Source organism: Myotis nattereri (genome assembly GCF_964212035.1).
Source record: "Myotis nattereri genome assembly, chromosome: 3".
In the NCBI taxonomy this organism is placed as follows: Eukaryota; Metazoa; Chordata; class Mammalia; order Chiroptera; family Vespertilionidae; genus Myotis; species Myotis nattereri.
Window position 1 is genome coordinate 82,053,677 of NC_138077.1, and position 26,986 is coordinate 82,080,662.

General features: G+C 36.7%; 1 protein-coding gene across 3 annotated transcripts in view; it reads right to left on the bottom strand.

The window, feature by feature from the left end:
• Nucleotides 1-26,986, bottom strand: part of EPHA6 (EPH receptor A6) — a 934,835-nt gene that overhangs the window by 365,797 nt on the left and 542,052 nt on the right. For 2 of the 3 annotated variants that reach the window (XM_081086735.1, XM_081086736.1), the window contains exon 6: nucleotides 8,489-8,613. The exons of the other annotated variant lie outside the window; for it this stretch is intronic. In XM_081086735.1, coding sequence (XP_080942861.1) covers nucleotides 8,489-8,613 — 125 coding nt within the window. The remainder of the gene's footprint in view (nucleotides 1-8,488; nucleotides 8,614-26,986) is intronic. 3 annotated transcript variants of the gene reach the window in all.

The window sequence follows — 26,986 nt, forward strand, 5'->3', positions numbered from 1 at the left end:
CTCAGAGGGAAGGTGGGAAGAGATTAACCAAAGATCTTATATGCATACTAGAGGCCTGGTGCATGGATTCATGCACTGGTGAGGTCCCTTGGCCTGACCAGCAGGGATCAGGCTGAAACTGGCAGTCTGACATTCCCTGAGGGGTCCCAGATTGTGAGAGAGTGCAGGCCAAGCCAAGGGACCTCACTGGTGCACGAATCCGTGCACTAGCCTCTAGTTTTATATAAGGAACTTCAGCACCTGAGGGGTCTAGTATTTGATGGGGTTCCTGAAAGCAATCACCCTGGGCTACTGAGGGACAACTGTCCAACAAAAGAAAATGAGGATTGCATATTAACCATTTTATAAGAAAAATGTTTTTTTTTCTTCAGTTGATTATTTTTTATCAAGTAAAGATGCAGACTTACGGATTACATAACTTTAGAAAAATTAGTAGTATCATTGGATTGTTATCTGGGGAAAAACTTAAGGAAGTAGAATAAGCCAGGAGTGAAGGAAGAAAGAGACTTATTGTGCAATATTTGTGTTACTTGGAATTGGGGCGAGTGGACTCTCCTTGTGTGTTCTTGTCATATGAAGTTTGAACAATAAAATTTGAGGGCTAAAAGATTTTAAGCAACAGTTCGGAATTTTATTACAAGTGTATACAAACTCCCCAAATGGGGAAAAACCTGCTCTCTCTCTAAACAGGGAAAAACCTAATTCTCTGAATCTCTTTGTCTCTGGATTTATAAATGCTGGGAGCTCTTTGTCTCCTTATGACTCTTTCTAATTGGACTCTTCCTTAATTTATGACCACCGTACTCTCCTAATTGGCTACTTTCCTGCAGGGTATCAGTTTCAAAGTTCAAAGATCACCAGTGCCCCCCTCTTCTCTTCCCCTCATCTTGTCACATTCCTTTGTCCTCTGTGAAAGTGAGATAAACATTCTGGCAGCTCCAAGCTGTCTCTGCCCATCCATATACATCCCTCTCCCATGGACCCTCCTTTTCCCTAACTGCCTGTCCTGTCTCTACAATTCCTTCCACTGACATTGAGAAGTATGTGACTTTCATAGCGGAACACCATGAATTCAACCTTCCCTTAAAAGAGGCTACTTTAGCCTGGCCTGTGTGGTTCAGTGGTTGAATATTGATCTATGAACCAGGAGGTCACCGTTCGATTCTGGTCAGGGCACATGTCCATATTTTGGGCTCGATCCCCAGCAGGGGGTGTGTAGGAGGCAGATGATCAATGATTCTCTCTCATCATTGATGTTTCTAGCTCTCTCTCTCTCTCCCTTCCTCTTGGAAATCAATAAAAAACATTTTTTTAAAAAGGCTACTTTTAAAATCATCCCTGAATCATGAAAATATTTCTCATAATGAAAATCTTCCCACAAATCTCATCTTTTTAAATAATACACTGTTCTCATAACAAGAAATTATATATATATATTTTTTAAAATATATTTTTATTGATTTTTTACAGAGAAGAAGGGAGAGGGATAGAGTTAGAAACATCGATGAGAGAGAATCATCGATCAGCTGCCTCCTGCACACCCCCTACTGGGTATGTGCCCGCAACCAAGGTACATGCCCTTGACCAGAATCGAACCTGGGACCCTTCAGTCCACAGCCCGACGCTCTATCCACTGAGCCAAACCGGTTAGGGCTATATATTTTTATTTAAACTCATAGGTACCTTATACTGTAATTGGTGGACTAAGTGAAACAATAGCAGTTACATCATTCAGTATTTTATATAGGTAATTATTGACCACCTTGGATATAAGAATGCTTCCTTTCTCATGATGAGTTTTCTTGTACAAAAATCTAAAAACTGCTGACAGTGATGAAAATTAACAAGAGAACTTTAAGGAAAAGACTTTACCAGTCACAGTGTCTTTAAATACTGGATATAAGAATAATGGAGTGTTATAGGGGGTTCGTGTTTCAAAATGAGCTACCAGTTGGTAATTAGTGAAGCTGCAACAACACCCTGGTGAGATAGGTATGTTTTATTGCTGACATTTTACAGATGCGAAATGGGCATTAGAGAGTAATGAAGTGTCTGGCCTCAGGGAACCCGGAACACCTGCATCAGCAGAAAGCACTGATTTTTCTGAGAAGTCCGATTGTGATGTAAGTACTAAGGCCAGTGTTAACAAGCACTTACTGGCTGTGTGATTTTGGCAAAGTTACTTAGCTTCCTTAGTTTCCTCATCTGTAGAAAAGGATTATTAGGATCAAATTATTTCATCAATGCAAAACGCTTTTAAAAGTACCTGGCCAACTACTTACTGCCTGTGGATTATTGGCTATGTGTCTTTCTGAGCTCTGGGGATATGAGAATGGACGAAAGGAACCCCTGTCCTCATAGCTTCCATTCTAATTATTAACAGGTGATGGAAAGTGTCTTTCTTATGAACAGGTAGAAATAGGAAGTCCTGGAGGCTTTTCTTTCTTCCTTTCTTTCTTTCTTTCTTCCTTCCTTCCTTCCTTCCTTCCTTCCTTCCTTCCTTCCTTCCTTCCTTCCTTCCTCCCTTCCTCCCTTCCTCCCTTCCTCCCTTCCTTCCTTCTTTCCTTCTTTCCTTCCTTTCTCTCTCTCTCTTTCTTTTTTAAGCTTCTAGGGGTAACTTTACAGTGGCTGGTGACTTTTCTCAATTTCCTGTGAATGAGTTCTTAACAGAGAACTTCACTGATTTCTCTAGAATTTGCTGTGTTAGGCACTGGATAGCGTGGGTGACAAAGAGAACAAGACGTGTTCCCCATTCTTCAGGGCTCACGGAGTCAGATACACACAAAAATGACTCTGATCAAGGCTAATTTGATAAATATAATAAAAGGAGAAAGAAGCAAGAGGTAGAGTGCCATGGACAGAGGGAATAAGAGCAAAAGTTAAGAATGTGAACAAAAGGGTAAAGAGCAGGGGGAAAGATAGATAAGAGAAGGGTATGTTTTATAGTCAGCGGGGTTTTTGATATTTTGTAACTGAAACAGGGTTTGCAACACTTTGCAGGGGAAGACTGAGAGTTGAAAGCAGATGTCTTCGTTCTGTTGAAATAACTTTCTAAGCTCCAGATGGAGCGGTTCCCACCTGGGTGCCATGTCAGCAAACCAAAACTTACATAACTTTCATGTCCCTGTAAATACTCCCCTTGACCAGAGCCACAGTATATCCAGCCAGCCAGTCCCCAAACACCAAGCCAACTCTGGGCTCTATACTTTCCTGCTCCTTCTCAGACTCCTTGGCCCCAGCCAATCAGATGTTTTCTGTTTTTCTCATCCTTCTGCTTTATTGTTGATCCTGTAAAAGCATCCTGCCACCTGCCCCATTTTGTGATTCTCCAAAAGGAGACTGTCTGCTTCTTGAAGTGTTAAATGCAGTTTGCTTGTATCACCTAAATTGCTCCCAGTTTTTTAAACAGTACTCATTACAAGTAGGCTCTGCTTTGGAGACAAGCATAGTTTGCACGGAAATATTAAATATAATTTTTTGGGTAACTTATACTTGGCTTTCTTTGTTATTTTAGTCCCTTTTCATATTCAAACTATATTCATTTGAGTTTTAAAAAATGAAATACTTTAAAAAATATTTTTATTGATTTCAGGGAGGAAGAGAGAGGGAGAGATAGAAATATCAACGATGAGAGAGAATCATTGATTGGCTGCCTCCTGCACACCCTCTACTGGAGATCAAGCCTGCAACCTGGGCATGTGCCCTTAACCTGAATTGAACCTGGGACCTTTCAGTCCGCAGGCCGATGCTCTATCCACTGAGCCAAACCAGCAAGGGCTGAAATACTTTTTCAGTATGAAAAAAGTATCTAAGAATTGGGGGGATATAATTAACTGAATGGAGAATATCTAATTAGTTATGACCAATATCCTTCTTAACACACACACACACACAGATACACACACACACACACACACACACCATAGTGACAGCAGGGTCTTAACTTTTATATATAATTATAATGTGAAGATCGCTGTTCACTGTGGGAAAGTATTTTTAAAAATATGTGTTTATGTATTTAATTTCAGTAGATATAAATGAAAAAATACAGTTATCTGAAAGACAGGATAACTTATCTATATTACTGTATAGACCAAACATATTAGCATTTGGAAACAAAACTGTAAGAGTTTACCTTTCCGGACCCTTATTTTATTGATAAGAAAACAGGACTAAGAAAGGTAAAGTTTGAGCAAAACTCAAATTTTTGAACACCCAGGCCAGTGCCTTCTAATATTACATATTCTATGAGCAAAATTCACTGGCAATAACAGTATGTAGTTTGACCTCAGATATTTAGAGACACTTCACATTCTAAGTGAGTTACTTTCTGATTTACAGAATAATGTTCTTAACACAATGAGAACTTAAGAAAACAGCTGAAGTCTTCAGAGAATGGTGTAAATAGTGCTTATTTGTGGGTTACTTATGGGTTTGCAGTATAGTGTAACTTTGAGTAAAAGGAAATGGAAGGTTTAAATAACACAAATTAAAGTCTAAGGCACCAATATTGAAAACTCAGTAGGCCTGGCCGGTGTGGCTCAGTGGTTGAGCATAAACTATAAACCGGGAGGTCATGGCTTAATTCTGGTCAGGGCACGTGCCTGGGTTGTGAGCTTGATCCACAACAGGGGCATGCAGAGGCAGCAGATCAATGCATCTATCTCATCATTGATGTTTCTAGCTCTCTCTCCCGCTCCCTGCCTCTCTGACATCAATAAAAATATATTAAAAAAGGAAAAGAAAACTGAGTAGAATGTGAATATTATAATGAGCTGAGAATTCAGATTCTCTCATAGTTCTCTGAGCTTTGAGGTACCCTAACTGACCGTTGGTGGGGCACCAGGTCCCCATGAATCACCTCTACTTATTCCTGCTTCCATCGCCCAGGTTCTGAGTTTTGCTTTGAAAAGCTGTAACAGCCGCCTTCTTTGGAGACCTACATTTGAACTACTGGAGCCACTACAGAGAACCGGCAGTGCCTGCGATATTGTTTTCCATCCCACAAGTACATTTCCATTAAAGCCTGTCGCCAATGATGGACTGGAATCAGAGTGTGGAATCTCAGCTTCTTTGCTTCCGTAGTGTGGACTCTGAGATGTAAACAGATTCCAGAGCTCCCCTTCGTCACTCTGAGTTTGATTGGCATCACCCTTCATACTCCTGCTTCCTCCATTTTCTTACCAGTTCTCCTGGGAGTTTTCTTAATCACTTGTACGCAAATTCCTGCCTCACGGTCTGTTTTTGAGTAACTCAATCTAAGGCAACTATGAGAGCTTTTTAGGATCCACCCATCCATTCATATTCATCTACACTGCTCCCTCCCTCTCTCTTCCCTTCCTCACCTTCATTCTGTATCCCACTCTACCCCAATAAGCAACACCTGAAAGAACATATGGCATACAGCCTATTCCATTTTAGAATTCTCTATACGCATAAAATCATACACAAAAATGCACATATGGAGGAATATTTGTGTTCCCAAAGTAGGATCATTTGCATGTATAGGGTGTGGCAAAAGTAGGTTTATAGTTGTTTGTATGGAAAATACAACCACAAATAAATAATAATACAAGTATAAACTCTGTGTTTCATTCTTCACAACTTTTGGCCCACCCTACAGGGTATACTTATTTGATTCCTGTTTTTCTTACTGAACAATATTTAGGTTCCTAATAAAGAAGGAAATTATTTTTAACTAAGAGTGCTATTGTAATTTGCCCTAGTTATAAGCTTAATAAAAATATTTTCTTGGAAGGAGAAATCATGTTATAAATGCAGATATGTAAAATGTATAGTTAGAATTTGAAGTCATAGTTGGAAAAAATTTCAATGCTGCCAATCATTTTGTACTCTCTCTCTGCAAGTTTTATATTCTAACATCTTTGATTGGTTGCTTTTACAGTATGCATTTATATATAAAATATAATATGTTTAGTTAGTTTGTACGCAATTCCCATACTATTATGCTCTGATTTTATATTATATTTTATCCTAATATTTCCATAATGCTTACTTAAATAGTATTTAATACTGATTTAGTGTGCTTTTCATCTTCAAGTCTGTTTATAATTCAATTTTACAACCTACTAGAATGGTTGATATCTTCATTTCCATTTTGTAAATATAAAGTCTGAGACATAGGGAGATTAATTGACTTTATCCTGGCCATAAACATAACAAGAGTCATAAATTTAAAATCTTTAACTTCCAACTTCATGTTCAATCCATTAGCATTAGATCATTGCCACTTTCTTACAAAATAAACTCCTTCAAAATATTATTTATTCCATAATTAAAACATAACTATTATGTCAATTACTGCCTTTCAGACCTTATTGATTTCTAAAATCTTGATTGGATGAATGTGGTTCCCTTTTTATGGAATATGTATAATTTGTCCTTAATTGCAAATATTGCAAGTTATCTTCATCTTCAAACATGAAGTAGAAATGACTATAAAATAAGAGTGATTTGCTGTGTATGAAATATAACTTTTATAAAATGTGAAGAAATATTTTCATTCTGAAAGTTCCTTATATGTGTGTGTGCACTGATTTTTAAATAATCAGAATTTGTGAATACATGAAGACCTATTGAATTAGATAACATAATTCTATATAATAAAAGGGTAATATGCAAATTGACTGAACAGTGGAACAACCAGTAGCTATGATGCACACTGACCACCAGGGTGCAGACGCTCAATGCAGGAGCTTCCCCCTGGTGGTCAGTGCACTCCCACAGGGGGAGCGCCGCTGAGCCGGAAGCCAGGCTCATGGCTGGTGAGCACAGCGGCAGTGGCAGGAGCCTCTCCTGTCTCTGAGGCAGCACTAAGGATGTCCGACTGCACTCCCCAGGAGGAGTGGGCCTAAGCCATCAGTTGGACATCCCTGAGGGCTCCCCGACTGTGAGAGGGCGCAGGCTGGGCTGAGGGCCCCCCTCAAGTTCATGAATCTCGTGCACTGGGCCTCTAGTATATGTATATTCTTTTGACAGCATGCTACAGGTTGTAACATTTGAAAGGATCGTCCAACAAGATATCTAAACACATGTTGGCATGGCTAATGTGCAGAATCTATAACCCAATTTAAACTCAGTAAGTTTCTTCTTTTTTAGACTATGAATTATCCATGTGAATTCATGATAGTGACAGTTTTCACTGACTGCCTAACGCTGGTGTTACTGGAGTGTCAGAGTAAATGCAGCCATGCTACGGAGTTACCGCTCCTCTTCTCAAACTCACATTTGCTCAGAAGCAACAGAATAGAAACAGATTTTTGTTTCTCTGCTTGCCTCGTATTTCTTCAGAGGAGACTTAAATTTGTTAATGATGTTTCTTTGCTTCTAGTAAGTTAGAGAAATGTGACAAGTTCGTGCTTATTGTAGTATACCATTGACTATGATATACAATTAGTACATTTAATTTTTAAATTTAATGTTCCCTGTATCAATATTCCCTGTATCAATGTTCTCTGTGTCAATATTCCATAGTAGCACAATGAGTCTATCGAAGTTGACCATGTGGTCTGCTGTAATATTTATAGCAACACTAGCATAATGGTGAGGAATTGGGGAGGGGAGCATAAAGAGTGTGAAAAAAATAAAGGTAAGTATATAATTCATGAAAATATAGTAATTGAGAACTATTTTAAATGATAATATGAAAATTAAGGTCGCCAGTAGATTTATTAACCAGTTTTATTTTGCTAGATTTTTATATAATAAAACAGCTGACCTGAGAATGTAAAGAAAAAATGTAAAAGTCTGCTATTACCATACATCCCTTAAATAGTCCTTCCAAAATTATAGTGTACTGAAACTTTTTTTTTTGGACCTCACTTGAGGATATTTTTTCATTGATTTTTTTTTTTTTTTTTTAGAGAGAGTGAAAGAGAGAAGGAAAGACAGGGAAATATCGATAAGAGAGAAACACATCAATTGGTTGCCTCCTGCACACACCCTGACCAGGCAAAGGGGGAGCCTGCAACCCAAGTATGTGCCCTTGACCGGAATCGAACCCAGAACCCTTCAGTCCACAGGCCAACGCTCTATCCACTGTGCCAAATGAGCTAAGGCTGTAACTTTAAATTCATTGGCAAGTAATATGACCTATACAAACTCGTTTTAGGTTATAATAATTCCATTTTACTATTTCTTCCCAAGTGAATTTAGAAACAATGTTATGTCAACAGAACTGTTAAGTTGCAGGAATTACTACTTCTTTCTCTGTGGTAAAACTCCCTAGAATAAGATAAAGACCTTGTTATCTTCTACTTTAATCTGACATAAAACAAGATAAGTTAATTAAGAAATTATATGCACAATAGTAAATTAGAGAGTATTCAAAAGCATAGTAGGTATGTGGTTAGGCCAAAGAAGAACAGTTTTTAAAGTGAGATAATATAGTATAATAACATGCTCAGTATATACATATATGCACATATATGTATATGTAACTTTTTAGGAAGCTCCAAATAAGACCTACTTTCTCATAGTACTTGATCTCGTAGTCCAGTATGGCTCCATTGGGAAAAGCAGGTGCTTGCCATGATAGGGCAATGCTATTTTGGGATGCCCAGTCCTTCCTTACCATACCTATCAGGGAAGGCGCTGAAATGAAAGAAAATAACTAAGAATTAATTGGCAGGAATCATATTCCATAATCCTTTCTGTAATATTTTTCTTCCCAAAATACATAATTCTTGATGAGCAGGACATCAAGTATAGGTGTCAGATTAACAAAGTAGCCTTACGATCTTCTCTATTCAATCGAAATAAAGTATCTATAATAATAAAAGTGTAATATGCTAATGAGACTGGGTGACCTCCTGGACGAAGCTGGGGCTGCAAGGGAAGCCCGGGTCCCGGGTGCCGGAAGGAAGCCGGTGCTGGCAGCCAGGGGAAGGAAGGCCTACTCTTGCATGAATTTTGTGCATCAGGCCTCTAGTTAAAATGTATTTATAAATACTATCAGGGAACATAGGAAAATTTCAAGTAGTCCAAGAATAAGGACCAGAACTCAGCGTCTTTGGTTTTGTGAGAGGAGGACATTTTTCTTTAAACTGATTTTGGCTCTACATGAGGTGTGATACACTTGGCTCCTATGTTTTATTAAATCTAAATCTTCTATAGAAACATCCTCTGCAATGACAAGATCATTCATATGCTTTTCTTTCAAGACTTAGGACTTTATAAAGCCTTAGTATTTTATAAATGTTTACATCACAAACTTCTTAGACCCTGGCCAGATAGCTCAGTTGGCTAGGCAAAATACCACGTGCGGGTGCGCACATACAGGGCAATTGAAACTTCGTGGCCCATGCACAGAAGTCGGTATTTTGTGGAAGAGACACACTCAAGGGGCCAAAGAGCCGCATGTGGCTCGCGAGCCGCAGTTTGCCTACCACTGGGCTAGAGCATCGTCTTGCTAAGCCAAGGGTGCAGATTCCATCCCTGGTCAGGGCAAATACAAGAATCACCCAATGAATGCATAAATAAATAAAACAACAAATGGATGTCTCTCTCTCTCTTCTTTCCTCTCTATAAAACTATTTAGGACTTTATAAAGTGTTAGTACTTCATAAAAATTAATATCACAAACTTCTTAACTACAGTAAATTATTGCTTATCAATGTAAGAATTATTTGCATGGTTTCTGTTACATTTGAATAAAATTGAAATCCTTGACTTCTGAAGTTTATTTTCAGAATCGTGTCTTTTTCTCTCTATATATCACTGTTTTAACAATCTAACTTCATCCTAAAGTAATCTTGTATTAAACTCCCAAAATTTACCTAAATTATATATATATATTTAAACATTTTTTATAACAAAATATTTTTCATTTTAAGTTTTCTACATTTTAAAAGTTTCTTACATAGATGTTAAAACTCATTCATAAAAAGAATAATATAAATTAAATATACTGAGATACTATTCCTTATCTACCAAGTTGGCAAAAAAATCCAAAAGTCTGATGCCAGCTTCTCCGTTGAAAAGGCTGTGGTGGAAATGGACTTTAATGCATAGTTGGGAAAAATGCAAAATGGTACAACTCTTATAAAGGGAAATCCAACAATTTGAAGACAATTCTATGTTCATTTATACTTTGGCTTTTTGGAATTCATCTTAAAGATACATTGCACCAAAAGTGATATATTTATAAGCCTACTCACTGACAATTGTTTGTAATGATTGGAAACAATTTAAATATCCATCAATACCAGACTATTTGAAAAACCATGCTACATCCATCAGAGAGTTATGATGTTGTAAAAAGGAATTGTGACTATCTATAAATACTACAATGGCATTATTTCAGGATATATTTTTAAGTGATAAAACTAAAGTGGAGAAAAAAACATAAAATATAAGGAGAAGTCTAGGAATAGAAAACAATAACAACGGTTACCCCTATAGGATGAGAAGAAAATAGGATGGACACTACAGGTTAAAAGCTAAATGTCTCTGACTACAGCTTCCCTTTAAAGATTTATTTTGGAATCCTGTAAATGTTTTTAAGTGTTAGAAAACAAATTAACATTTTAAAAAGGGAACCCTAGTATACTGCTAATGGGAATACAGACTGGTACAGCAACTGTGGAAAACAGTAAAAGTTAAAAATAGAAGTGTCATTTGACCCAGTGATCCCACGTCTGGGAATATATCCTAAGACTCCTGAAACACCAACCAGAAAGAATGTATGCACCCCTATGTTCATAGCAGCGCAATTTACAGTGGCTAAAGTCTGGAAACAGCCCAAGCGCCCATCAGTTGACAAGTGGATAAAAATGCTGTGGTACATTTACACAATGGAATACTATGTGGCTGTATAAAAGAAGGAACTCTTACCATTTGTGACAATATTGATGGACTTGGAAAATATTATGCTAAGCGAAATAAGCCAGAGAAAGACAGGTATCACATGATCTCACTTATATGTGTAATCTAATGAATAAAATAAACTGATGAACAAAATAGGTCCAGAGGCATGAGTACATGAAATGGACTGACAAATGGCAGAGGGGAATAGGGTGCAGGAGGATGGGAAAGATTATCCAAAGAACGTATATGCATATATACATAGCCTATGGACACAGACAATAATGTGGTGCAGGCTTGGGGCTGAGACAGGTTCGGGGGGGGGGGGCAAAGGCAGGAAAATGGGGAGATGTCTGCAATACTGTCAACAATGAAAAAAAGCAATTTTGAAAAATTAGAAGAAAAATAAAAGAAAGAAAGCTGTGTATTGAATTGGATGCACAGACTCCAAGAGGAACTACTTAAAGTGACTTTAAAACACAGTAACTTAACATACATCTCAAAGGGATATGTTTTATATATTTTAAAAACTGCAAAAATTATTAAGTTATTTTTAGTAAGGATATTATTGATGGTGGTATTGGCGTTGTAATTCAGAACCTGTGTCTATATATTAAGGGATAAAGCAAATGAATAATTATGTTGGTGTCATTGATAACTAGGGTTTTTCTTTTCTCCTAGCGAGAAAGGAAATACAGATGTCAGTTCAATAAAGTATGTAAAAACTCTACAGTAGTAAACTCAAATTAGAAATATATTCATGAAGTCATGATATCTTCCTAATTCATTTTCAGAAATCCATTCAAATATACCAGTCACTGGTGAGAATAGGATTTGAAAAAAAATTGATTCTCTGTGATCATAGTGAATATACTTTAAATTTCTAAGAAAAACTCAAGTATTAAGTTTGGTGTTTTATGTCTGAATGTTGCTTTTCTATCTTAAGGATAAAATATATTTTTTTAAACTTGTGAGAATGACAAGTTTGGTTCTTCTAAGGAAATTAGTACTTTAGAAACTACATTTAAAACCCTTTCCAGATGTTGGATGAAAGCATCATTATTGGACTAAAACATATTCTTAAACATGAATAATAATTATAGAAGTTGCTAAGAAACAGAAAAGTTTGTGATAGAGGCTAAAACAGATATGGATAATGTAAATAAGAAAAAGTGCTCAGATAATTCACTCTTTAATTGAATCATATTCACTACAAATAAGCTACCATTAATAAATTTATCCATTTTGGAAACTACACTAATGTTCTTTGAATTATTATGTAATACTGTATTAAATAGCACTTTATGGAAAATTAAAACTCTCAAGTGAATTATACAAATTATAAATTGATTAAGTATGTCAATTTATTACAATTTTTGAAAATGTCTTTTCCATATGTATACATCTTATAGTTAATTTTCAGTTCAATGTATAATGCCATAAAGCCAAATTACCAGTGTATCACACTTTGCTTCATAATTATTTAGCATTCAAGATCAAATAATATCTTTTCAAAACATATAAGAAATTCAATTATAGCAGCAGTATATTAGAATAACTTTTAATTCAAATATAGGTACTATCTTTTCTATTTAAAATTCTTCAATGGTCAATTAAATTTTATGTGTCCTCTCCTATATGTCTATAAAATAGAAATAAAGAGAATCTATTCTCTAGCTATGTAAATTATACATGGAATGTAGGGTCCAAGAATCACATAAAGCCTAAGAAAAATTTTCACTTTTGCACATTTATTTCATAGGTAAATTTCCATATTTTCCATATCTTTAAAATATATATCATTTATATAATTCTATTTTTAAAAATATATCTTTATTGATTTCAGAGAGTAAGGGAGAGTGAAAGAGAGATAGAAACATCAATGATGAGAGAGAATCATTGATTGGCTGCCTCCTGCACATCCCCTAATGGGGATCAAGCCTGCAACCCAGGCATGTGCCCTTGACTGGAATCGAACCTGGGACCCTTCAGTCCACAGGCCAATGCTCTATCCACTGAGCCAAACAAGCTAGGGCTATAATTCTATTTTTAACCATATTGTAAACCTCAGTCCACATTTAGATATGGACTCCATAGTTATTACTTTAATAGTTAAATTATTAAATTATGTGGATACTTTATTAAGTCTTTCCTTTAATATTGGATGTTGAAATTCCAATATTTTCCTGTTAGTGTTCTCAGATTTTATGGACACATTTTTGATTTTCTTAAATATTTTATAGAGAAAATTGCTTCAATTAATTTGGATTTTCTGCGCCATACTATGTAATAATGTATTGCTTTTGAAAAGAGCTATATCAATACACACTAGGCACACATTTTAAACAGTTATTGAGTTAAAGCAGAGGCTGTTGGAAACAATTTATAAGTCAATATATACCCCAAAGGCTCCCTTTTCTATTTGCTAAGAAAGCCAACACCATACAGAATTTCATTTTAAAACAAAGCTTCAATATAGAAAACCTCAAGTGTTTGTTTTGATTATATTTAATACATTTGTTTTCTGCATAACCCAAGTTTATGGAGCATCTGAATTTGGCATTTTGGGACAACACTGTAGTACCAATGAATATAAAGCAGAAAATACATAATTCCTCAACATAAGAAAAAACTAATTTTAGAGCACAGGACAACTATTGATTTTTACTTATGATTCTAAAAAGTCAGTGAAGGAAAGAAATAGGCAGGAAAATAATATCTTTTGGAGTTTGTCAGATCAGAGGCTCAGTGAAAGACGTGAAGACTCAAGCAATGTTTCCTGAGTAAAATCATGTACTCACTATAGTTCTCAGTAGGATTATATTTCTGATACACATCCTTTCATAGGCCTTCAAAATCTTAGCTTTGACCTTCAAGAGAAATGATTGCTACATTCTCTAAAATGGCTTTAAAGCAAACCGTTCTAATTACTACATTTTCTGAATCTCAAATAGTGTAACAAAAGGTCTATTAAAAATGTGAAAAGAAAAGCATGTAACAGAATTAGTTAACAAAAGAGATCTTTTTCACTTCTAGACAATCATTATTTTCTTATGCTTATGTGAAGATACCCAAAGAAATATTAAATTATTCTAATTATTTTGCTCCTAATTAATCTGAGGTTATCCCTATTTTAAAGAGGAGGAAGCTAAAGCTTAGAGGAGTCAGCAATAGTTTAATGATGAGATGTGAAAGTGAGTTTTGATATTAACTCAAAATGTCAAGAAAAAAGTGGAAAATTAACATTTTTGCTGCATTTCCTCTTAAAATCAATCTTAGTGTTGTAATCTGTACAAAATTAAAATCTGTGTTCAAAACTAGAAGTGCAGAATGAGGCAGAGTCACAAATATCTTCTTTGCTTTTGAATCTGTTTTTTTGATATTTTTAATATCAAACAATGACACATTTGAATCACATGGGCCTTTATAAAAAATATGTCTTATTTTGAGAATGTAATCAAGATTTATCGTATGGGTCATGAGTTTATTTATTTTCCTAAAGATCTATCAAATATTGCTAATAATCATTTACTGAGAATATGGGCATAGTTTATATATTGAGATATGTGTATGTGTGTGAGTACGTTTGTGTTGGGTAAAAAAGAGAAATTAAAGGAAGAGAGAAGGAGAGGACACTCTTGTGCACACGTTTCTGTGACAATGAGAGCCTTAATGGTGAATGTTAAATAATGGAATCTTAGTATTAAGGTAAACCTTATAAGCCATTTCATGTATTTTTCAGCAATGCAGAACATCCCTCACCACATCCCTGAGAGCTGATTATCCACGTCTTGCTTCAGCAGTTGCAGCAGAGTCTACTTCACAAGGCAATCCATTCCTTTTTGAAAATCTCTAATTGTTAAAAAAAGTCTTCACATGAAATTTGTTTTCTTCCTGTAACTTCCCCCTAGTTCCTAATTCTGGCCTTCAGCATAAATGAAATTAACTCTTCCTCTTTGCTCATCTATCATCCTCTTTCTTATCTCTCTTTTTTCTTCCTTTTCTCCCTTATTTCTCTCCCTCTTTCTTCCTTCCTCTCTTCATTCTTCATTTCCTTTCAGTGCTTTTACCTCTTTTCTTTACCCCTTTCCCTTCTTTTTTACCCTGTGCCTATGTCCAAAAAACTGTGTGTGTGTGTGTGTGTGTGTGTGTGTGTGTGTAGTTTTAGGGGACATACAATCAACAACATGATGAAATGTAAATAAAAAACACTAATCTAATCCTATATAATAAAACCTTAATATGCAAATCGACCAAACAGCAGAACAATCGGCGGAACAACTGGTCGCTATGATGCACACTGACCACCAAGGGGCAGACGCTCAACGCAGGAGCTGCCCCCTAGTAGTCAGTGCACTGCTCAGCCAGAGGCCAGGCTCAGAGCTGGTGAGTGGAGCAGTGGTGGCGGGGAAACTCTCTTGCTAAGGAGCAGTGAGCCTTGCTTCTGGCTATATCCGGTCTAAGCCAGCAGGTGGACATCCCCTGAACGGTCTTGGACTGCAAGAGGGGGCAGGCTGGGTTGAAGGACCCCCCTCCTCCAGTGCACAAATTTCATGCACCTGAGCCTCTAGTTAATAAGTAATATTTACCAGGAAGCACAAATCAGAACATGCATTTAAGACTGATTGTCCTCATTTTCTGTGATAATGAACCAATGGGCATAACTACAAAGCAAAAACATGTAGTAATGTTTTATTCTATAGATGTTAAGAGACATGCCATAATTGATAACATAATTTCACTGTGAAATTTTGTAAATGTGATATTTATGTGAATTAACATTTTGAAACCTGAGCATACTTCAAAGTATTTATGATCTATGTCTTGTTTTTTAGACATGTTCGTTAAATGTATTGTGCTTTGGGTAGTATATCTTAAAATATCTGCCACATGTGTTTTTCCTTTGATATTTTCCCCCTATAATCAGAGATAATGATAATATATATTGTTATCTACTTCCCCATGTGGTTGAAACCTGGTTATGAATTGAAAATATATATGTGATGCTTATATACAGATTTAGCACTTTATTTATTTCAAATTTCTGTCTCTTTTTATACCTGAGAATAAGACTGTGGTATGTTAAATCATATGACAGCTATGATATGTGACTAATGGCCCCCCAAATATGTACACATTATAATCTCCAGAATCTGTGAACATTCTTCTATGGTAAAGGGATTTAGCTGTTTTTAAATTAAGGATTTTGAGATGGGGAGATTGACCTGGACTGCCCAATGTAAGTGCAATAGGAAACTTGTCTACTGAAGGGAAGGCTGTGAGCCAAAGGGTAAAGAAGCTACAAAGGGGAAGGAATAGATTTTCCCTAGACTCTCTGGAAGGAACAAGTGCTCTGTTACCTTGTAAGACTGATTTTGGTCTTCTGACATCCAGACTGTAAGATAATAAACATGTTCTTTAAAATTTTTTTTTTATTTTTACAGAGAGAGAGAGAAAGAGACATTGATGTGAGAGAGAAACATTGATCAGCTGCCTCCTGCACACACCCCGACCAGGGATTGAACCTGAAACCTGGGCATGTGCCCTGACTGGAACTGAACCCGCAACGTCTTGGTGTACAGAACAACACTCCAACCAACTGAGCCACACAGGCCAGGGCAACATGTTGTTTTTGAGACAAGTTTGTGCTAATTTGTTATAGTAACAATAGGAAACATTTTGGATACATTTACAGTTTAGTAGGGGAAGTTTTAAAAAGTAAGTTTCTAAAGCAGGTATAAAAACACTGATTTAATTACATAATTCATTTGATATATTTATTACTTTTTAAAAAATATGTTTTTACTGATTTTTAGAGGAAGAGAGGAAGGAAGAGGGAGAGAGAGATAGAAACATCTATGAAAGAGAAACTTCAACATCCATCAGCTGCCTCCTGCAAACTCCCTGCTGGGGATCAAACCCGAAATCAGGCATGTGCCCTGACTGGGAATGGAACCATGACCTCTTGGTTCATAGGTCATTGCTCAACCACTGAGCAACACCAGCTGGACTATATTTATTAATTTTAAAAAGTATTCATTCTGTTTATTTTTTAAAAAATATTTAAATACCCTGCTCTTATATATTTTTCTTATTTAATCTATAATCTGTCATTTTTTAAAAATTTCTGCCTTTCTTATTAGAAAAAAAGAGATTATCCTCTTTTTGATTATATCACCTTAAGTTATAGGTGATATAGGATTAATTTTTTTCAGTCTTTCCTTAGAGTTAATGTTATTACATTTTTTTAAAGAAGCCTTTAGCTTTGAATTTCAAGCATCTCTCCAAAGGAAGTATTAGCATCGGGTAACACAAAGCTTGCTCACTCTATTTCTTCCATGCCATACGATGCAAGCTGGAAGCTTGACAAGACATTGGTGAAAAATGTGTGGAAATATTTGCACACTACTTGTTCAGGCCACAGTGAAAAATCACTTTATTAATGATGAGTCAAAATGATACAGCACTGTCAGCACTTAATTACTAGTATACAGAGTAAGACCTGAAGCATTATCTTTAAAGTTCCTTTTTAATATAATCTGCCTTTTTTACTTCTATTTTATTATTATTCTTATGACTGGCTCATTTAATGTGTTCACTGTTAAGCTTGTCTTTAGGCTGCTGTTTTCAGTAATTTATACCATATACCTCTACTGGCGATTTTATCATTCCAGAGTCATTTGAGAAACTGTTTATATGACAGATGCTATAAAATGCAGTTTCTTTGAAATATAATGAGGGAAATCATATATCTAATTCTCAAATTAGATCAGTCTGAGAATCTGCTGACCTTATTATTACCTGTCAGGTTACAGTAAAAAAAATATGTTGTACCAGTATTTTCTAGGAATTTAAAATACTATTCACTAAAATTGCAGAAAGTTTGCTTGGCCCTGGAAAAAGATCAAGAATTTGCCCGGCTGGTGTTGCTCAGTGGTTGAATGTCGACCCCTAAACCAAAAGGTCATTGGTTCAATTCCTGGTCAGAGCACATGCCCATGTTTCAGACTCAGGGGCGTGCAGGAGGCAGCACATCAATGTTTTATCTCTCTCTTCCTCTCTCTAAAGTCAATAAAAACATATTTTTTTAAAAGAATTTGTGCCTTCTCATCTTTACTTCAAATAATTTCCTTATTTATATATTCATAGCATCCCATTATATTAAAATCAAGAACATTGGTTTCTGGTTATTCATCTAGGCAAAAAGTACTATTATTTGTATTAGAAATAAACTGCAATAAAAACAACCCAAAATACTCAAACACCTGGAAGCTGAATAGCATGCTATTAAATATTGATTGGGTTACCAATGAAATCAAAGAAGAAATTCAAAACATCCTGGAAACTAATGACAATGAAAACACAACAATCCAAAACCTATGGGACACAATGAAAGCAGTCCTGAGAGGGAAGTTTATAGCTCTACAGGCCTATCTCAAAAAACAAGAAAAAATGGTAGTAAATCAGCTAACTCTACAACTCAAAGAATTAGAAAGAGAGCAACAAGAAAACCCCAGAGTGAGCAGAAGGAAGGAGATAATAAAGATTAGAGCAGAAATAAATAACATAGAGACCAAAAAAATAATACAGAAAATCAATGAAACCAAGAGCTGGTTCTTCGAAAGGATAAACAAGATTGACAAACCTCTAGCCAGACTCACCAAGAAGCAAAGAGAGAGGACCCAAATAAACAAAATCAGAAATGAAAGAGGTGAAATAACAACAGACCCCACAGAAATACAAATGATTGTTAAAAAATACTATGGACAGCTCTACTCCAGCAAACTAGACAACCTGGAGGAAATGGACAAATTCCTAGAAAAATACAACATTCCAAAACTCAATCAGGAAGAATCTAAAAATCTCAACAGGCCAATAACTATGGAAGAAATTGAAGCAGTCATCAAAAAGCTTCCAGCAAACAAAAGCCCAGGACCAGATGGCTTCACAGGGGAGTTTTACCAAACATTCAAGGAAGAACTAAAACCTATCCTCCTCAGACTACTACAAAAAATTCAAGAGGAAGGAACACTTCCAAGCTCATTCTATGAAGCCAGCATCACCCTAATACCAAAACCAGGTAAAGACAACACAATGAAAGAGAATTACAGGCCAATATCCCTCATGAACATAGATGCCAAAATCCTCAACAAAATCTTAGCAAATCGGATCCAGCAGTACATCAGAAAGATCATACACCATGACCAAGTAGGATTTATCCCAGGGATGCAAGGATGGTACAATATCCGCAAATCAATAAACGTGATACATCACATAAACAAATTGAAAGAGAAAAACCACATGGTCATATCAATTGATGCAGAAAAAGCATTTGACAAAATTCAACACCCATTTTTGATAAAAACTCTCAGCAAGGTGGGAGTAGGAGGATCATACCTCAACATAATAAAAGCCATATATGACAGGCCCACAGCCAACATCATTCTCAATGGACAAAAACTTACACCATTTCCCCTAAGAACAGGAACAAGACAGGGATGCCCCCTCTCACCACTCCTGTTCAACATAGTACTGGAAGTGTTAGCCATTGCAATTCGGCAAGAAGAAGAAATAAAAGGCATCCAAATTGGAAAAGAGGAAGTAAAACTGTCCTTATTTGCAGACGACATGATATTATACATACAAAACCCTAGAGACTCCATCAAAAAGCTACTAGACTTAATACATGAATTTGGCAATGTAGCAGGATACAAAATTAACCCCAAGAAATCTGAGGCATTTCTATACACCAATAGTGAACTTTCAGAAAGAGAGATTATAAAAACAATCCCGTTTACCATCGCACCAAAAAAACTAAGCTACCTAGGAATAATCTTAACTAAAGAGGTAAAAGACCTCTACTCAGAAAACTACAGGACGTTGAAAAAAGATATAGAGGAAGACATAAACAGATGGAAGAACATACCGTGTTCATGGATTGGTAGAATCAACATCATTAAAATGTCCATACTACCCAAAGCAATCTATAAAGTCAATGCACTTCCTATTAAAATACCAACGGCATACTTCAGAGATCTAGAACGAACTCTCCAAAAATTCATCTGGAATAAAAAAAGACCCCGAATAGCTGCAGCAATCCTGAAAAAGAACAAAGTAGGTGGGATCTCAATACCAGATATCAAGTTGTATTACAAAGCCACTGTTCTCAAAACTGCCTGGTACTGGCACAAGAATAGGCATATAGATCAATGGAATAGAATAGAGAGCCCAGAAATCGGCCCGAACCAATATGCTCAATTAATATTTGACAAAGGAGGCAAGAACATACAATGGAGCCAAGATAGTCTCTTCAATAAATGGTGTTGGGAAAATTGGACAGATATATGCAAGAAAATGAAACTAGACCACCAACTTACACCATACACAAAAATAAACTCAAAATGGATAAAGGACTTAAATGTACGACAGGAAACCATAAAAATTCTAGAAGAATCCAAAGGCAACAAAATCTCAGACATATGCCGAAGCAATTTCTTCACTGATACAGCTCCTAGGGCACTTGAAACTAAAGAGAAAATGAACAAATGGGACTACATCAAAATAAAAAGCTTCTGCACAGCAAAAGAAACCATCAACAAAACAACGAGAAAACCCACTGTGTGGGAAAACATATTTGCCAATGCCATATCTGATAAGGGCCTAATCTCCAAAATCTATAGGGAACTCATACAACTTAACAAAAGGAAGATAAACAATCCAATCAAAAAATGGGCAAAGGACCTAAATAGACACCTTTCAAAAGAGGACATTCAGAAAGCCAAGAGACATATGAAAACATGCTCAAAGTCACTAATCATCCGAGAGATGCAAATCAAAACAACAATGAGGTACCATCTCACACCTGTCAGACTGGCTATCATCAACAAATCAACAAACGACAAGTGCTGGAGAGGATGTGGAGAAAAAGGAACACTTGTGCACTGCTGGTGGGAATGCAGACTGGTGCAGCCACTATGGAAGACAGTATGGAGTTTCCTTAAAAAACTGAAAATGGAACTCCCATTTGACCCTGTGATCCCACTTGTAGGAATATATCCCAAGAAACCAGAAACACCAATCAGAAAAGATATATGCACCCCTATGTTCATAGCAGCACAATTCACCATAGCTAAGATCTGGAAACAGCCTAAGTGCCCATCAGTAGATGAATGGATTAGAAAACTGTGGTACATCTACACGATGGAATACTATGCTGCTCTAAAAAGGAAGGAACTCTTACCATTTGCAACGTCATGGATGGAACTGGAGAGCATTATGCTAAGTGAAATAAGCCAGTCAATGAAGGAAAAATACCACATGATCTCACTCATTCATGGATAATAGAGACCATTATAAACTTTTGAACAATAATAGATTCAGAGGCAGAGCTGCCTCAAACAGATTGTCAAACTGCAGTGGGAAGGCCGGGGAGGGTTGGGGGGCAGGAGGTAGGGGGGTAAGAGATCAACTAAAGGACTTGTATGCATGCGTATAAGCATAACCAATGGACATAAGACACTGGGGGATAGGGGAGGCTGGGGGACTGTCTAGGGCGGGGGGATAAAATGGACACATATGTAATACCCTTTGTAATACTTTAAGGAATAAAAAAATTTAAAAAAAAAGTACTATTATTTGAACTGTTCAATTATGTAAATTACATATGAAAATTATATAAATAGATTTTAAATATAATATGCTAGTTTTATTTGTACACAGTTTCTCATGCTGGGCCTCAGTTGATTCATCAAATAGTTTGCATCTTGTCCCAGGAAAAGAAAAATAAGGCAACTTAAATACTATCAAAAAAAAAAGAAAGAAAAAATTCTATTACAATAACCAGGAAAATCATGTATAAATAAATGTCTAATATCATCTTAAATAATATTGTGAAAAAAGAAGCAGCAAAGCCATAAAGCTTGCAAAAACATAAATCTTTGAAATAATATAATGAATGAGTAAAGTTTTATATACAAATTTTACTGTTTCATTAAAGAAAGTTTGGATACTTAAAAAGAAATCCATCCAATAGATCTCAATGAAGCTTTTAAAAAAACGATGTAGCCATACAGACATGGGGAAATAAGCAGAACATTTAAAGTGGCAAAACAAATTGCAAAATAACATGCATGTTATGATTTAAATTTTTTTGTAAATAGAAAATAGTCCCAAATTATGTAGACAAATTGTATAACTATCAAAAGGATGTTGTAAGGTTTGGGAATGGATGATTAAGAACATGATGATCCAGCTCTTCAACTGAAGGCTAATTCAGCAACATTTAAAAAGGTCATTTATGGTGCACCTGCTACAAAGATGACCCTTTTCCTGGGGATGATGAGAACAAAGAAAAGCAAACCATCCCAGTTTGGGACTAGAAATTCCTGAAAGTTGACCAAAAGGAACACTTTTTGAGTTTATTCTGGTTGTGAACTACTTAGACCTCAAAGGTTTGCTTGGTATTATCTGCAAGACTATTGTCAATATGATCAAGGAGAAAACTCTTCATTGGATTCCCAAAACTTTCAATATAAAAAATTTTACTGAAGAAAAGGAAGCTCAAGTATGCAGAGAACCTGTGTTGGGAAGAGAACTGCAATGTGCCTGACACGTCTAAGCACTAGTTGTACGACTTTGTTTGTAAGTGTTAATATTGGACAAACAGATTCCAAGATGGTTGCCAAGTAGCTTCCAACTCCGTCCTTTTGCTTGCGGACTAGACAGTAGAGCAATTGGCTTGAAAGATCAGTTGAACTGTATCTGATCTGAAATACTGAGAACAGGAAACATGGAGGAAAGACAGGAGGAGACACGGGGAGGGTGAGCTCCCATGGGTAGGTGCCTAGCTGGGAAGCGAAGGAACATTGCAGCAGCGGATCCCCCTCCCCCTGGGAGGGTGGTGTCTCAGCTCCATTCAGGGGTCCCCAATCCAGAGAAACAGAGAAGGGAAGGGGAGTCCCATAGTCGGGGGGTGGGAATCAGTGGGGATCTGATTCACCTGGGACTCAGACCACACCATCCAAGGCAAGGAGTGATTCCTTCGTTACAACAACAGCCTGGGAGGGTCATGGCCGGAGACAGACTGCCTGGCTTGGTAAAGCGCTTGTTTTTGCCCAATTTCAGCGCATGGGTGGTACTCCCCCATCTCCCCCCCCCACACACACACACACTGCTTTCTGCCCCATACTGCCATGTTCCAAGGCAAAGGGAAACAGTGCTGTGCTGGAAATTTGCATCCACACTGGCCGGTTTGATGGCATGGGGGAGACAGACATTTGGCCTGGCAGAGAGAGGCCCTGCCTAGAGGGGCCGGCAGCACAGAGATTGGAGTGCCAAGTGGGCTGATTTATTTTTTAATTCCCGCCTACTTAGTTTGGTAGGCATGGGGGTGCCAGAGAGCCAGGTAGAGCTGAGTTATTGCGACTGTGTCTCCTAGGCGGGCTTCTGTCCAGGAAACAGATGTGTGCTGGGCCCTGCAGCTGCATTATGGAGAAGCAGATCCATGCTCCCCAGCGAGTTCAGCCAGTGCAGCCCTGAGAAGGAGAGGAAGGGCCCACCACCCCTCCTGTAGGTTACAGACACCACGCCTACTAGTCTGTTCAACCCTGACCAGGTCCCAGATACCTGAGCACAGTTCTGTGGGGGAAGGAAGAGTAGCTCAGAGTAGGGACATTCATGGTGCCAGAGCAGAGGTAGACACAGCATCTGGGCCCACCAGAATACTCGAGGCTTTGCCCAGTGGAGAGCTTCATACAGGCTGCCCAGGGCTAGGCAGGTACAGTGAGTGACATTGGCTTGCACTAGAGAGCTTTCTAGGAGGCTCAGGAACCAGGACACCAAGTGGCCACCTTCAGACATTGGAGCAGGATCCAGCAAGCTCTATAAGCAGCATATTCAAAGGGTGATTGCAGTAGACACCAAAATCTGCTCAGGTGATCTCCTCTTTTTAAAAAATCTCTTTTACTTTTCTATTTCTTTTTTTTCTTTCTTCTCTTCTCTTCTTCTTCTTTCATATATCTTATTTATCTTTTCCTTTCTTATTATATTCTTTCCTTTTCATTGTTTATTCTTTCATTTTATTTTTCCTATTCTATATGTTATTATTATTTTTTAAAATTATTATATTTATTTTTCTCTCTTTTCTTTTCTTTCCTTTCAGAGACTCATTTTTTTCTTCTCCATTTTTTGCTTCTTATATTTTATTATTCTTTTTTTTTGTCTCCTTTTTGTTTTTGTTGTTGGTTGTGTGTGTGTGTGTGTGTGTGTGTGTGTGTGTGTGTGTTGTTTTCAGTTTGGTCTTGTTTGATTCTGTCAGTATTTGTACAACAGTTTGCATGTTGTGGTTAAGGTTTAGCCTCATAGTCAGCCAGTTGGAGGGCTGAGCCCACCCATAAAGGGGGCAAAGCAATCAAGACCCAATTACAATAGGAGGGCCCACATAACCCATACTAGGGACACTCCTTGAGTATCTAGCTCAGGAGATCAAGGAGACTGTATCACCAGTTCCCACAAGATACCCACTACAGTAGGCAACCCCACCAAGACGAGGAGTCATAGCACTTCTCTCTAATATGTGGAAACAAACACAAAGGAACAGGAAAAATGAGGAAACAAAAAAAAAAAACAAGCCCCAAATGAAAAAAAATAAGACAAAACAAAACAGGAGGAATCTCCAGAAAAAGAACTAAATGAAACAGAGGCAAGCAATTTATCAGAGAGTTTGAAGTAATGGGTTTAAGAATGCTCAAGAGCATGAGAAAGAACACAGAACATATGAAAAACAACCAGATGGAAATGAAGAATAACATATCTAAAATAAAGAAAACACTGGAAGGAATAAACAGTAGGGTAAATGAAGTGGAGGATTCAATCAGTGAATTAGAAGACAAAGTAGAAAAATCACTCAAAAAGAGCAGCAAAAAGAAAAATGTATTAACAAAAGAGGATAGTAAAAGGGAACTTTGGGACAACATAAATGTAACAACATGCATGTCATATGGGTAATGGGGCGGGGGTGGGGTAGGGAGGAAGGCATAGAGAACCTGTTTGAAGACACAATGACAGAAAATGTTCCTAACCTGGTGAAGAAATAAGTCATACAAGTTCAGTCACTCAGAGAGTCCTAATCAAGATGAACTCAAAAAGACACACAACAACACATCATAATTAAAATCACAAAGATGAATGACAAAGACAGAATCTTAAAGGCAGCAAGAGAGAGATACTCATTTGCCTACAAAGAAGTTCCATAAGGCTGCCAGTTGATTTCTTTCTCAACAGAAACACTACAGGCCAGAAGTATTCAAAGTAACGAAAAGCAAGGATCTGAGACCAAAACTTCTCTAACCAGTAAGGCTATCATTAAAAATTGAAGGTGAAATAAAAAACTTCCCAGACAAAAAAAAAAAGGCAAATGGAGTACATTACCCCTAAAGTAGCATTGGAAGAAGTATTAAAGGGACTGTTGTAAGAAGAAGAAAGAGAGAGGGGAATATAGGCATAAGAAATAAAAATGGCAACAAGTACCTTCAATAATAACCTGAAATGTAAATGAATCAAATGCTCTACTAAAAAACGCAGGGTAGCTGAATGGATAAAAAATTATGACCCATATATATGCTGTTTATAAGAGACCCAACTCAGACAAAAGACTCACACTGGTTGAAGGTAAGGGATTAAAAAAAATATTCCATGCAAATGGAAGTGGGAAAAAATCTGGGATAGCAAGACTTACATCTGACAATATAGACTTCACAAAGGGCTATAACAAGGGACAAAGAAGGTCACTACATAATACAAAAGAAATTGATCCAACAAGAAAATATAGCCATTGTAAACATATAAGTACCCAATATAAGCACCTAAATATATTTAAAAATCTTTTGGTAGACTTTAAGGAAGAGATTGACAGCAATACAGTCATAGTAGGAAACTCTAATACCACAATGACATCACTGGATAGATCTTCTAGACAAAATCATCAACAAAGAAACAGTAACCTTAAATGACACACTAGATCAGATTGATTTAATAGATATTTGCAGAACATTTCATCCCAAAACTGAAGAATATAAATTCTTCTCAAGTGCATATGGAACATTCTCAAAGATAGACCACATGTAAGGACACAATAAGTCTTAAAAACCTCAAGAAGAATGAAATAATAGTGATCATCTTCTAAGATTGCAACACCAACAATAAAAAATGAGCTACCTTGGAATAAACTTAACCTAGGAGGTAACATACCTATACTGGGAAAACTACAGGACATTGAAAAAAGAAATAGAGGATGTTACAAACAAGTGGAAGCATATACAGTGTTCACGGATTAGAAGAATTAACACCATTCAAATGTCCATACTACCCAAAGCAATCTATCGATTCAATGCAATCCCTATTAAAATACCAATGGTATATTTCACAGATCTAGAACAAATATTCCAAAAATGTCTATGGAACCTAAAAAGACCTGAATATCTCAGCAATCTTGAGAAAGAAGAACAAAGTTGAAGGGATCACAATACTAGATACCAAACTATACTACAAAGCCACTGTAATAAAAACATCCTGATACTGGCACAAGAACGGGCATATAGATCAAAGAGAGTCCAAAAATCAACCCAAACCTTTATGGACAATTAATATTTGACAAAGGAGGCAAGAGCATTCAATGGAGTAAAAACAGTATCTTCAAAAATGCTTTTGGGAAAATTGGACATATACATGCAAAAAAATGAAACTAGACCACATACTTACACCATACACAAGAATAAACTCAAAATGAATGGAAGACTTAAATGTAAGTTGTGAAACCATAAAAATCCTAGAAGAAAACATAGGTAATAAAATTTCAGACATCTCGTGTAGCAGTACTTTTGTCAATACATCTCTTAGGGAAAGGGAAACAAAGGAAAATATAAACAAATGGGACTACATCAAACTGAAAAGCTTCTGCACAGGAAAAGAAATCACCAACAAATTAAAGGGGAACCCACTGATGAATATGGAGAACATTATTTGCCAATGATACATCTGATAAGGGGTTAATATTCAACATATATAAAGATCTTATACAGCTCAACACCAGGAAAACAAACAATTCAATTAAAAAACAGGCAAAGGAACTGAATAGACACCTTTCCAAAGAGGACATATGAAAAAA